A 14120-nucleotide genomic window follows, 5' to 3' on the forward strand; every position below is an offset into this window, starting at 1 on the left:
TTTGTTTTTATTTTAGCGAGGCGGTTGTCAAACACCAGCACGCCACGTGACCCGGCGTGACCTCCACGTTTTAGTTATACCAGAACACAAAGAAAAGCCAAAAACGGGCTGATAAATGATCCATTTTTTGAAAAATTTGTGTAACATTTATTTTTGAGAGACGGCAGAGAGCAAAGAGCCTGATGCAGGGCTCGAACTCACGAACTGTGAGCTCACGGCCTGAGCCGAAATCGAGTCGCATGCTTAACCGACTGAGCCACCCAGGTGCCCCGATGGTCAATTATAATTGCTTGTATTTCATGAAATAACTCGTTTATACACTGGGGGGAAAAAAAAACACCTCAAGGCAATATAATCACGTTAAAAGGTAATTAAGGAAATTCTTTTATAACTGTTCTCAATACACCGTAAGTTACTTGTCCAGTAATGAGTCACCAGGGTGAACATGTGTGAAACATACATTTCAGTGCTGTCCTGTAATAAACAGCGCCAGGCACTGTTCTAAGCCTTCTGTGATGTCAACCGAATTAATCCCTCAACAGCCCTATTACTTTTCCCTTTTGACCAGATAAGGAAACTGAGGCACATAGGATTTAGGTAGCAAGTCTCAAGATATAGGGCTGCTAAGATAATGTCAAAAATATTAAGAGAGGTCTTTTGTGACCTGTCGTATTCTCCATCCCCTAAGGCCATTATCAGCCCAGATTTTCCCACATTAAAAAATGACTTTCCGATCAGAAAGGTGTTGCCACCTCTGGCTTCTGGTTGCCAAGGCATAGGTGCTATCCCCTGTCCCTTCACGAGCGTCACCTCACACCCCAGCACATGCACACACGTGCAAACACATGCTGTCAGCTTGTGCAAACGGCTTCACCCCCTCTCTCCCTCCTTCCCTGCTCCCTCCCTGGCCCGCCCAAACCCTCTCTCCCGCAGGCGAAATTACCACCACCTCCCTGCTTGACCGTGAGACCAAGTCTGAATACATCCTCATCGTACGAGCGGTGGACGGGGGCGTGGGCCACAACCAGAAAACCGGCATCGCCACCGTGAGTGCCCGCCCCCTGCTGTGACCCCTGCTCCCCAGCCCATCTTTAGGGTGTACCTTTAGGGGGCTGGTGTCAGTATTTCTTGGCCAGAGACTTGGCAGAAAAATCCCCAGTACCCCGTTCAGTCATGGGAGGCCCCTGCTAATAGGATTCTGAGCCCTATAAATAATTTACGTGGGTGGCAGGGGAGCAGGGAAATTGCTTGGCTGGTAGCTGAGACTGACGGAATCTCAGGGGATTCTACTAGGTCCCCCCACCCTGTCAGTCACCTTCCGCCAAGACAGGGGTGGGTGAGAGAAGGCCCAGGTTACAGGAAGTATTTCAGGGGTCACTTCCTTCATTCCTCTGCTTCCTGATGGGATAACCCCTAAGCTCTCTCCTGAAGGGACCTGGCTCCCTCCTTGAAAGCCCAGGCCTGCCCCGAAGCCCCCAAAGTGGGTGGAACCAGTGGAATTAATGCTGAGATGCCCCGCAGGCACCCGAGTATGTCCCCCTCGTGGGCACTGCCCTTGCACAGCTCAGCCAGGTGCCTCCCCCCCCACCCCCCGTGGCTTCGCAGGTGAACATCACCCTCCTGGACATCAACGACAACCACCCCACCTGGAAGGACGCCCCCTACTACATCAACCTGGTGGAGATGACCCCTCCAGATTCTGACGTGACCACGGTAAGTGGTGGTAGGACAGCCGAGCCTCCAGGCTGCCCTCCTGAAGGTGTCTGCCATTCCCTCGTGAGCCCCATGGGCCGGTCCACGTGGGACTGATGGATGTCATGTCTCCCTCTGAGCCAGCCCATGGAGCAGATTTCCAGAAGCTCTCTTGCATGGTGGAAGGTAGTCAGAGTTTGGCAGAAAGCCCTCACCTGGGCCTCAGAGACAGTGGGCTTTGGGCTTTGTCAAAGGGAGCGATGGCAGCCCAGGGACAGTGACAAGGCAACTAGGGCTGGTTCAGCTAGTGACCACACTTGCCAGAGACCCCGGGACTCAGTCCGGGCCACAAGGAGTGCCCCACCCTCCCCAGGGAGGTACAGGCGTCCTCCTTAAGTCCTACAGCATAGATTCTGCCCCCCACCTTTCCCTTACTGCTTCTGTCACTGCAGCGGAAGCCTGGTCAGCTCCCCCTACAGGCGGGCCCCAGGGCTTTCCCAGTGGGGCGTTTGAAGTTCACCCAGGGATTTTCTGGCCCGGAATATTCCAGGTTTGCCCAGGCCCCTGGGCGTGCTGCATGCAGGGATATGACTCAGAGTGGGGAGCAGGGGAGACATGGCCAAAGCCTCAGGAGTCCGGAAGGGAGCCAGCCTCCTGGGGAAGATGAGGAAAGTCAGGGTTGCACACCCCACTTGGTCTGCTCTGGAGTTCACATTTGTGAGGCTGTCTCTTCCCCTCACCCGTGTGCCCCATTTGGCCTCATTTGAGGTGGCTCATCCCCAGTGTCCAGCCCCATGGCCACTCCGCCAGCTGTGACGAACATGAACCTGATAGCCCATGATAACCCCACGTATTGAATGTCTGCGACATGCCAGGCTTTGCCCGAAGGCTTCTCGTGATTTCTCTCTCATCCTCATGATGGGGCAGGTAGACTCATTGCTCCCATCACACTGTGGAGGACACCGAGACTTGGAGTTTGAGGGGTTTGTCCGGGGTCCCAGAGCTAGTAAGAGGTTGTATCAGGACTTGAACCCAGGTCTGTCTGATTTGGAAACTACCTGGTCCAGCCCTACATCCCTGCTGGCTCAGGGAGCCCTGGCTGGTGGGCCAGGTCCTGAGAAACTGGAGAGTGTGTGTGGGGTGGGAGAAGAAGGGCACGTTTCATATCCAGCTCTCCAGGAAGGCTGCCCAACCCCCTTTGAGGCTTAGCCTCCCCACCCCCACCCCTCATCAGCCATAGCCAGTAGGACTGGTCTAGACTGGTAAGGATGTCAGCCTCGAAGGGAGTCTCCTGTCCTCCTTTCCATGTGTTCAAGATCTGAATGGCTCTCAACTGGTGGGTGGATCCCCCTCCCAGACATTCCAGTAGGGTCTGCGTCAGGTATCTGGGATGTAGTTTTTCAAAGCCCCAGTGGGAGGACTCCTTGGAGCCCAGGGCCAGGTTTGGGAACCACTACCTTGGGCCCTTTCCTGGCTCTCTCAAGTGCTCTAGACCTTATGGGCACTCTGCTGCCATCTCGTGGGCACGTGGGCTCTAGCCCAAGACCACTCCAGCCCGGGACCCCAAGAGAGCCTACCTCGGAACACCTGCCTGATCAACCCTTACCTTTGCTTTATGTTTCTGAGAAAATCTTCCCAGAGGGCATTGAGAGGCAAGTGAGACAGGTGTCCCTGGGAGAAAGTGGCTGCATGGGACACTAGCCAGAGGTGCCATGTTTGAAGAGTCTACCTGTCAGACAGAGAGAAGGTTTGCTGGACTGGGACTGCACTTGGCCTTGGGCATTTCCCAGATCTGGTCCCCAGTGGCGCTTTCCGGGTCTCCAGCCTTCCTTGCAGCCTTTGGACTGTGAGCAGGTGTGGACAGTGGGCCAGGGGCCTGCTGCCCGGGGTCTTCTCACTCCCCGGGAACCTTGGCACACCTTCAGTGAGCACCTGCCATGTCCCAGGCCCTGTGCCCGTCAACCTTAGAAGCACAGAAAGTGATGACATTCCCCTCTGTTTTCAGGGAGGTTTATGTCACTTTTCTGCTTAAACCCACCACTGGTTCCCATCTCGCCCTGTGTAAAAGCCAGAGTTCTTAGCAGACGGACCTGCCCCACCTTTATCTCTGGGGAGTCGGACATGTGAACCCACCCCTCAGGACAGGCTCGGCATGGCCGTTCCTCCCGCAGGGTGGGGATTCCAGTGTTTCAGTGCCCCCTGCTAGTGTTTGAGATGCCCCCCGCCCCTACAGTGTCGTGACTCAGAAGTTGAAAGAGAAAAGGGCAAAGTCAAAATTAAAACTTATTATGTCAAACGTCTAGCCAAATATATAACGACAACTTCAGCAATCATGGGATTTAGCATCTGAAAAACTTTCATTGCACTTAAGGACAAAATTGTCAGTTAGATTTTTTTTTCTGTAATTCTTGAGAATTTTCAGAATTCTCTGCAATTCCCAGGTATGTGTGATCGTTTCCAGGAAACCAGGAATCAGGAAGCCCATACATTAGTCAAAGGTGTCATAGCAAACTAATTTCAAAAGGGATCGTCATGAAATTCTGCTAAATCTTATGGTGTCTAGGCATTTACATGTGGGTACACTGTAATGCTGTTGGGGGTGCTCCCCGAGGCCTTCTAAGGCCACACAGTGGCCCTGGGTGAGGTGGGGGCTGTGGCTGAGATATGAGAAAGGGAGCTGGGGGTGGGGAGGGGGACAGCTGACCCAGAAGTGACATCAGGGAGGAGGCCATGTTTGCATAGGGGCTGCCCATCTGACACATGTCCTCCCACCCGTCCCCAATCCGCTAAACTCTTCCTCCCCTCAGAGCTTTCCACCCCCTGCTCCCCCCCCTCCCCCCGCAGAGCATTCCTCTCCCTCTACCCCTCACCCCTGCTTTTCCCACGGCTGCCTCATTCTCCTCCACAGCTTAAAATGCCACTTCCTCAGAGAGGCCCTCCCTGATCACCCTGCCTAAGGTAGCTTTCTACGTTGTTTCTTCCAGAGCTGATCCCACGTCTGTGTTCATTTATTTATTAGGTTGCTTGCTTATTCAGAGACACTATAGGGATTGAGAGAGCAGCCTTTGCTCCCAAAATGTCTACGGTCTAATCCCAGCCACATCCCTTATCAGCTGTGTGACCTTAGGCAAATCACCTTACCTTTCTGTGCTCCAATGGTCTTATCCAGAAAATGGGACAGTGAGAGCCCCCACGAATAGAGTTGTGGTTTGTATTTAATGAGCCACGGGGTGAGTAACAGAGAAATGATAGCTGTCGTCACCATGCCTCCTCCTCTGGGTTCATACCTGTCTCGTTCGCTGTTGAACCCCAGTGCCTCGCACGGTGCCAGGTACATTGTAGGAATTCAAAAACTAGGGCGCCTGGGTGGCTCAGTCGGTTAAGTGTCCGACTTCGGCTCAGGTCATGATCTCACAGTTCGTGGGTTCAAGCCCCGCATCAGGCTCTGTGCTGATAGCTCAGAGCCTGGAGCCTGCTTTGGATTCTGTGTCTCCCTCTCCCTCTGCCCCTCCCCTGTTTGCACTGTCTGTCTGTCTTTCTCTCTCTCTCAAAAGTAAAATAAACATTAAAAAAAAATTTTTTTTAATTCAAAAGAATTCACAAATGGTCAAATGCTAGTTGTTGAGGGTCTTGTCCGACTTTGTTCCCCGCTTCACCTGGCCCCCCAGTTCTCCCAGGTCAGGTTGGGTCTTCCTTGTCAGAGGGAGATGAGGGTGTGTGGCCCAGAACTCTCCCAAAGGCCAGTGACTTCCCAGAGCTGCGTGTGGACAAGCATGTGCCTGTATCCTGGCGTACCTGTGCGCTCCCAGGGCATGCACCTGCGTCAGGGCGAGCCCGCGCATGGCCCCTCTCGGTTTGCGAGTGAGATTTGGGCCCAGCCTCCCTCCTAGCTCCTGCAGGCTCCTTCAAGGACCTGGCTGATGGGCATTGATTTAGAGCCTTTCAAAGCCCTCCAGCAAAATAAGAGAGGGGAGAGGGAGAGAATTATTCCCCGTCAGGCCGGGAGAAAAATGACAGTGTGAAATGGGAAATGAAGAGGGAAAGTGGTGAGACTTTACACAGTGACCAGGAGGGAGCCTGTGCGAGGGGTGACAGCCAGCAGCCCTCCCCTGTGTCCCCAACCCCGCCCGAAGACCAGGGAGTGGCCCTCTAGGCCAGAAGTCTGGGCCCACCTCTGGCTCTCCGGTCAGAGAGAGAAGACGAGAAGCCCCCATCCCCATCCCAGATAAAATTGATCTCTACATATTCAGCAACTAGCTGCTAGCCCGGAGCACATCATTGAACTGCTCTGTGCCTCAGTTTCCCCATCCAGAAAAACGGTGATAAAAACCTCCCCCTCCTCCTCTAGAAAGAAGCGCTGTAGAAATGCGAGGCTTGCTGGTCCCCTCTGTCCGTCAGTGGGATGATTTTGCCTGGCTGAAGCCACACCCGGAGTGCCCGAGAGCCCTGCCTCGCCTCCTGTTGTCAACACAGGGGTGATTGGGTCCCCTTTATCGAGGCTGGGGAAACTGAGGTCACGTGCCCCATAGCACAGCGAGGGCCCCTCAGGCCCGGGAGGCCGGGGCCCTCCCCCGATCCCTGCCCCCGGGTGCAGCCAGGCCAGGAGGGGATCCAGTGTGCTTCTCTGAAACAGAAGGAAGGTCCGCAGGGCTCAGGGTTCAGCGCCAGCACTGGCCTCTCTCCCTGGCCACTCCTGGGCCCAGGGGCAAGATGGGGGCCTGTGGCCAGGGCAGCCCATCTGTCTGTTCTGGTCTGGTGGCCCCAGAGACGCCTCCGGCTGGGGATTAAGCCAGAGGAGGGACAGATTCTGCCGCCAAAGCACAAAAGGCCCCACATCAAGTAAGGTGAAGGAGCTGACGAGGCTAGGCTGTCATCGCCGAGTGTCTTGGAGTTAGGAATGACACCGTCCTGATGCAGCCCTGGGGACTGCGGTCCCCATCCCCCCACCCCATTGATCTTGTCCACCTCTGGTACCACAGTGAGCTCTGCAGCAAGGGCAGGGGTGGGCTGAGGGGCGGGGACCACTGCTGTCCTGGGACCCTAGGAGGCGTCCAGGGTGGGAGCTGGGTCAGCCCCAGGGCTGGTGCTGTGTGACCTTGAGTCTTGCCCGTGCCTCTCTGAGTTCTGCTTCCCCCTTGGCGGGGGTGGGAGACTCAGCCCCCTCTCTCCTCCAGCCTCCCCCTCCCCCAGCCGCACAGCAGCCCCAACCTGCTGGGACCCACCCTCTAAACAGGACTCCCTTCCCCTGCCCTGTCATTCCTGGGGTCACAGAAGCCTGATTCTCTTCAAATTGCTGGTTAACTGTCCATCTCTTGATTTCGGCTCAGGTCATGATCTCACAGTTTGTGTCCAGGTTGGGCTCTGTGCTGATAGTGTGGACCCTGCTTGGGATTGTCTCTCTCCCTCACTCTCTGCCCTTCCCCACGCACACTTGTGTTCATTCTCTCTCTCTCTCTCTCAAACATTTAAAAAAATAATAAAAGTCCATGGGAATGCACGCTAGTACAGCCACTCTAGAAAAAAGTATGGAGGTTCCTCACAAAACTAATAATAGAACTACCTTAAGACCCAGCAATTGCACTACTAGGCATCTATCCACGGGATACAAGTGTGCTGTTTCAAAGGGACACATTCACCCCCATGTTTATAGCAGCACTATCAATAATAGCCAAAGTATGGAAAGAGCCCAAATGTTCATCATTGGATTAGTGGATAAAGAAGATGTGGTATACACACACACACACACACACACACACACACACACACACACAGTGGAGTATTACTCAGCAATAAAAAAGAATGAAATCTTGCCATTTGCAACTACGTGGATGGAACTGGAGGGTATTATGCTAAGTGAAATTAGAGAAAGACAAAAATCTTATGACTTCACTCATATGAGGACTTTAAGAGACAAAACAGATGAGCATAAGGGAAGGGAAACAAAAATCATATAAAAACAGGGAGGGGGACAAAACAGAAGAGACTCATAAGTATGGAGAACAAACTGAGGGTTACGGGAGGGGCTTTGGGAGGGGGGATGGGCTAAATGGGTAAGGGGCATTAAGGAATCTACCCCTGAAATCATTGTTGCACTATATATGCTAGCTAATTTGGATGTAAATTTTAAAGAATGAATGAGTGAATGAATGAATGAATCAATAAAAGTCCAAAAGAAGGAAGAGAAGGTTCAATGAGGAGGATCCAGTTCCCAAAATCCAGGGTTTCAGAAGCTTCTGAGAAGTTCTCAACCTCCCAAAGAATTCCTAGTCCCCAAAGAATTCCATGACCAAGGCCTGCCGGGCACCCCCTGCTCCCCCAAAAGCCCATGAACGTGTCGCCCCGCGTGTCTGGGAAGGAACGACACCAGGATGTGCTGGCGGTGTTGCCCACTGGCTACTGGCCCAGGCTGTTGCTTCTACGAATCAGAAGGCTGGGGCTTACGTGGGGAAGGGGACTGGCCTCAGGGCAAAACCGAGTGCACACCGGCTGCTGACCCATTTTGTGAACCTCCTGCCTGCCATCCCCCCATCAGAAGCCCTGCCAGAGCTGGAGAGAGGAGCGGGGGGGGGGGGGGGGTGGGAGGGGAGCAGGAGGTGGGAGGAGCAGGAGGGAGGAGCAGGGGGGTGGGGGGGCGCAGGAGGGAGGGACCCGCGTGTCAGCTCAGACCACCCAGGAAAGGCAGCCTGGGGCCCGGAGACCGGGGCTAGGCTCCACGGAGGGTCCGTCTCTCCCTGAGCAGGTGGTGGCCTTGGACCCGGACCTGGGAGAGAACGGCACCCTGGTGTATAGGATCCAGCCGCCCAACAAGTTCTACACCCTCAACAGCAGCACGGGCAAGATCCGCACCACCCACGTCATGCTGGATCGGGAGAACCCCGACCCCCACGAGGCGGAGCTGATGCGCAAGATTATCATCTCTGTCACTGACTGTATGTGTCCCTTGCAGCCCCACGCCACTTGGCTGTGGCCTCTGACGCTCAGGGCCCCGGGGACCTCTCCCACTGACTCGTCCTCCATGGGTCCTGAGGCCTGGGTACAGGAGGGCTGTGTCATCACTAATAATGGAGGAACACTCACTTGCCAGTCTTGGCCCCCGGAGTACCCTCGGGGGGGGGGGGAGGGGTGGAGGTGGCTGGGGCTGCAGGGCCAGGCTACTCCCTGAAGGGACCCCTGGGATGGAAAGTCACCGAGCCTGCCTTCCTCTCCCCACTCCCCGTTCTCCCCTGTCCCTTTCACTTTCGCACCCCTCTTTCCCTCTCCCCCTCACCCCCCAGGCGGCAGGCCCCCTCTGCGAGCCACCAGCAGTGCCACAGTGTTTGTGAACCTCTTGGACCTCAATGACAACGACCCCACTTTTCAGAACCTGCCTTTCGTGGCCGAGGTGCTGGAAGGCACCCCGGCGGGGGTCTCTGTCTACCAGGTGAGTTTCCCTTTCCCGGCCTGAGCTCCTGGTCTGCCTCCCTCACCTCGTCTCACCCAGCCAACAAGCAGGCACAGGGTGCCCTGGGTGTCTAGCTTTGCAGTGGGAGAGGGGGGCAGGGGATGCCAGCCGAGACCACCAGACGGGACGGTCTGTGCCGGGCTTGGAGAGCCAATGCTCTGGGAGATGTGATGGAAGGCTTCCTGGAGGAGGAGGGGCTTGAGCTGGGCCTCAAAGGACAGGTGGATGTGGAGCGGTGGAGGGAAGGTACCAAGGGAGCTGACAGAATTCTGGGCCTGAGTATGGAGGTCATACTCCGAGCTTGTGGCTGGGTCTAGAACACAAAGAAGGTTGGTGGGTGTAGCCCAGGCACCCTGCCTCCGTGGGCAGGCCACTCTCCCACGTTCTCCCGTAAGCCCCAGAGCAGCTCCACACAGAGTAGGGGGTGCTCTCCCCACTTTGCAGGGGCCCAAAGAGACTTGCTTATGTCCCTGTGGCCAGGAAGAGGTACGGCCTGATCTTGAACCCGGCCCCTCTGCCTCGGCCCTGAAGATGCTCGTTCAGGGAGAATGATGCCCTTTTAGGAACGGGGGAAGGCCCTCATGGTGAAGAACATAGGCTTTGGAGTACAGCCAACATGAGAATAGACCCCAGCTCCTCCGCTGGTGGGCTGTGTGGCATGGAACAAACAACCTCACCGGGCCTCCGTTTTCCCACCTGTGCAATGGGGATCATAATACGCCTGCCTGGCTGTGCTACAGGGCTTCAGGCAGACACACATGGAAAGCAACCTGCACTTGGGCTGCGGGAGACCCACGGTAGCTGACGGGCTCATCACGATGGGTCCTGTGGGGGTTTATGCCTGAGACCCAGCGGGGCCCAGTGGCAGAGGCTTAGCCTGACCCCACTCGAAGAACGCAGGATTGTTTGTCGGGATATGCCACAGCGCGTAACTCTGGTGATGCCTTGCAGGCCTGCTGTGCCTCAGTTTCTTCATCTGCGGAAGGGGATTAATGGCCTTCTTTGGGGATCCCCGGGAGCAAGCTCTCCAGCAGGACATTCTCCCAAACGCCCAGCAGGGGGTGCTGCGATCCAGGGAGAACAGCCAGTCCCTGAGGAGGAGGAGCCCCCAAACAGAAGGCGGGAGGAGGGCCAAACGAGGCCCGTTCTCCTCCGGGGGCTCACAGCAAAGAGAGCACAGCTTCTGAGTTCACAGAGGAGCTGACTCAGGCATGAAAGGATGGTTGAAGGAGCTCGAGTGTTTAGCTTGGGAACTGGATCCTCAGATACAGAAAGGTTTCTGACTGGAGCTATGCGTTCCCCAGCCTCCTCTACAACCTGGACCGAAAGTGATATCTGCTGGCTGGGTGGAGAACTTTCTCCAGGAATTAGAGCTCTGTGCAGATAAGTCAGAAGTAGTGAGCCCCCCCATCCTGGGAAGCATTCAAGTTGAGTCTGGACGCCCTCTTGTCCAGCTTGTTGGATGTGAATTAGACCAGCTGACCTTGATGTCGTCTCTCCATCTTGACGGTCTTGGCTTCGTCATCCAAAGCTTTTATTTTTAACTCTCACGTTTCCTCAAAGGTCCCCGATCCTCTTCTGTAAAACTCTGAGTATATCAGGGTCTGGAGTCAGGAAAACTCTCGTCAGGGCTAGAGGTGTAGGTGGGAACGGTGTAGGGATTGGGGAGGAGGCTTGCCTACGCATGGCCCCACATGACTTTTTCCAAACGGTAAATCATCAAGGGAGTTTTAAAAACTGCCCCCTTCTATCGTCTTGATGTCGTCCAACGAAGCAGGGGGGAGAGCGCCGGCGATTGTGGGTAGTCGAGGAACCCATGGTGGAAGGGCTGCTGGAGGCGTAACTGTTGCTTCCAGCCAGCAGCCGGGAAGCCTGCTGTGACACAATGGCACCCGGAGGCCCCGAGCCAGCCAGGGCCTATCTGGGGGGCTTGCAAGGAGGGAGAGCAGGGTTTTGAAGAGGAAAGCTGCGGTGACCCGGACTCTTGTCCTAAAAAGTGCCTTCCCCACCCCACCCCTGGCCCCGCTCAGTGTGCCTGGATGCCTTTAGTTGAGCCACGCTGCCCTCTTAGCATCTGGGAACGTGCGCTGGTAGCAGTGGCGTGGCCCGAGGCTCTGGGGGAGGCAGGTGTGTCTGCACGGGTCGGCGGGAAGGAGGGGGCACTTCTCAGGAGGGACGCCCTCGTGTCCCCACCCCTCACGCGGCCCCCGCTTCCCCGCAGGTGGTGGCCATCGACCTGGACGAGGGCCTGAACGGGCTGGTGTCCTACCGCATACAGGTGGGCATGCCCCGCATGGACTTCCTCATCAACAGCAGCAGCGGCGTGGTGGTCACCACTGCTGAGCTGGACCGCGAGCGCATTGCCGAGTACCAGCTGCGCGTCGTGGCCAGTGACGCAGGCACACCCACCAAGAGCTCCACCGGCACGCTTACCGTCCGAGGTGAGGGCGGGGCTGCCTCCTACTGTGTGTCGAGCACGTTGGGCCCTGGGGCAGTGCCAGGCAGGGTGGGGAGCCCGCGAACACCACTGCTGTCCCCGTCCGTGCGGGCGCAGGATGCCTTGCTAGCGGGTGCCCTCCTCGACCGTGCCACTCAACACAGAGTCTTCCCCATCGCCACCAAGTCAAACGCTCCAGCGGGGTCTTCTCTCTCCCCACCCCCGGGGCCACTGTACCCCCAGGGGTCTGGACCCACTGCCAGGGTCCCCTACCCCTCCCAGCCTCTTGGAACCCAGCAAAGAGCAGAGAGGCGCTGCACAGGGTTGGGGCCCTCGGGGTCAGCAGCAGGGAGGGGAATTTGCAGAGCCCTGCACCCCCTGTCTGGGCAGGGCCAAGGCCAGTTAGCATTTCTCCCCCATTCTGATCATATCTTTAATTCTTGGGGCAAAACAGGGACATCGGCACGCGCGCGCTGTGGCCAAAGGGCCCGAAGTAACCACGGGAAACTAAGTACAGAGCGTGACGGGCAAGATGTGGCCTGTTTTCTCGCACAGGCCGGCTCCCAGCCGGGCTCCTGCCTGCCTCCGGGGCATTGGTGCAGGCGGGGGCTGGGTCCGTACCAACACCCGCCTTGGTCCCAACCCGAGACGCGACTACGCAGTCTCTCATCTGCTGGTCCCACGCTTGCCCGCTGGGTTCCCGGTGCCAGTTTGGGGACCCACTTCTGTGCCAGCGATTGACAGGGAGGGCGCGCTCAGTTCCCTCAGGGATGGCCCCAGAGGACTTTTCTCTAGGGCTCAGCAGAAGCCGTGTCCTCGACCCGGCCCGTCGTTTCTCCTGGTGACAAAGAGTGAGCCAAAAGCAGGGGGATGGGATTGTTTGACAGGGAAGCTCGTCCCAAGCCCATCAGCTGAGAAAACACATCTTTCGGGGAAATTAGACTTCTCTGGGAGGGGGCATCCTCAAAGCCAGCTGTTTTCCTGGGACCCCGTTGCAAACTGGGGGCAGGCCTCCCCAAGACCCCCACCCTGCCCCTCTCTTGCTCTCTGACTTCAGACAAGTGACTCCGCTGCTCTGAGCTCTTGTCCCCTCCTCTATCTGGCATGTCTAATAATGGCTGCCTCACGCGGGTGTTACGAGGGGGCTCATGGGGTGCTCTATGGGAAGCACTTAGCACAGGCCTGGCACGTGGCAAGAGCTGAGATGTCGCCGTCCTCGCCACCATCATAGCCGTTGTGGTTGTAAGGCACAAACTAGACAGAGGCCCTGCGGTTTTCTCTCCTGCCTTGGGCAGCAGCAGCAGCAACAAACTGCCAGGGGAACAGGACCGTGGGAGGCTGAGGAGCTCTGGTCAGCTTGGCCCTGACCCTAGCAGGCACGAGGGGCCTCGGCCCGTGACCGAGAGGTGTAGACCCCCGCTGCCTTTGGAGCTGGGTTATCTAGAGCAGAAGCCAGGCCTAGCCCTGGGTGCTGACTCTGTCCACAGTGCTGGACGTGAACGACGAGACGCCCACCTTCTTCCCGGCGATGTACAACGTCTCTGTGTCCGAAGATGTGCCACGGGAGTTCCGGGTGGCCTGGCTGAACTGCACTGACAACGACGTGGGCCTCAATGCCGAGCTCAGCTATTTCATCACAGGTGCAACCAGCCTGGGTTGGGCCGGAGAGGGGGAAAGGGGCCCGAGTCAGCCATCAGCCATCAGGCTTTAGCCCCTGCATGAGCCCCCTTGGGATTTTTCCCAAGGGCTTTGTAGCTGGGTCCCTCCTGTCTGGCTCTCTGGGGGCCTCCTGGACCTATTGGGAGATTGGGAACTTACCGAGGTTCAGTCTGGAGGGAGGTAGAGCCCGTGACTCCTGGGGAAGAGCCCTGCCCCCCACTCCACCCCCATGTCAAGGTGATGAAGCAGACACTGGGAGACTGTGGCCTTGTCCTTCCCCGGGGACCCTTCATTCATGAGAATTCCTGTCTGTTTAGAGACAAATGGTTTAGATCTTTCTAAATAAAATGGTTGCAGCTCAAAAAGACCAAGCAGAAAGCTGTGGAGAAATAGTATGAAGCCTTGCCCTGGCTCAACAGGAGAAAGGGAGTCATGATCCATTAGTGATGTCTGCCATGACAGTAGACTTGGGAGGTGGTGGTGAATATGCCATGTATTAGTCATGCCTGGATTAGAACAGTTGCCCAGCATTCTCTAGTCCCTGATACAGCCAAGACGTGACGTGCTGGGATGGCACGGGGCAGTTCTTTCACATTCCTTAGCTGTCCCTTGGCCATTTTACTGGTTCAGTCCTCTCTCTGTCCATGGCCTGCCTGCAGCCACGTTACTCACAAGCTCGTGTGCGCACGTGTGCATGCACATGCATTCAGCACACACACCGGTCTCCCTGATGCCTCTGCCCCTAGAGCAAGGAATGCCAGGTTCACAGCCCATCCTTGCTTGCTGCAACCGAGGGGACCTCCCAGCCCTCAGCCTCTCCTTTCTGGAATTTTCCCTCCTGCTCCTCCCTGTAGGGACCTAGCACCCACAGGGCAGTTCCTCCCAGTCTAG

The 14120-nt window shown here is 56.5% G+C and overlaps 1 protein-coding gene across 1 annotated transcript in view; it reads left to right on the forward strand.

Annotated features, from left to right (window-relative positions):
- The window catches only part of LOC124506880 (cadherin-23-like), a 286170-nt gene that overhangs the window by 250999 nt on the left and 21051 nt on the right, over window positions 1-14120 (forward strand). The window contains exons 20-25 of the mRNA XM_047072896.1: window positions 934-1046; window positions 1606-1713; window positions 8432-8621; window positions 8967-9112; window positions 11355-11574; window positions 13058-13210. Coding sequence (XP_046928852.1) covers window positions 934-1046; window positions 1606-1713; window positions 8432-8621; window positions 8967-9112; window positions 11355-11574; window positions 13058-13210 — 930 coding nt within the window. The remainder of the gene's footprint in view (window positions 1-933; window positions 1047-1605; window positions 1714-8431; window positions 8622-8966; window positions 9113-11354; window positions 11575-13057; window positions 13211-14120) is intronic.

Source organism: Lynx rufus, unplaced genomic scaffold (genome assembly GCF_022079265.1).
Source record: "Lynx rufus isolate CCGP_SWC_20201006 ecotype Redwood Valley unplaced genomic scaffold, mLynRuf1.p SCAF_11, whole genome shotgun sequence".
In the NCBI taxonomy this organism is placed as follows: Eukaryota; Metazoa; Chordata; class Mammalia; order Carnivora; family Felidae; genus Lynx; species Lynx rufus.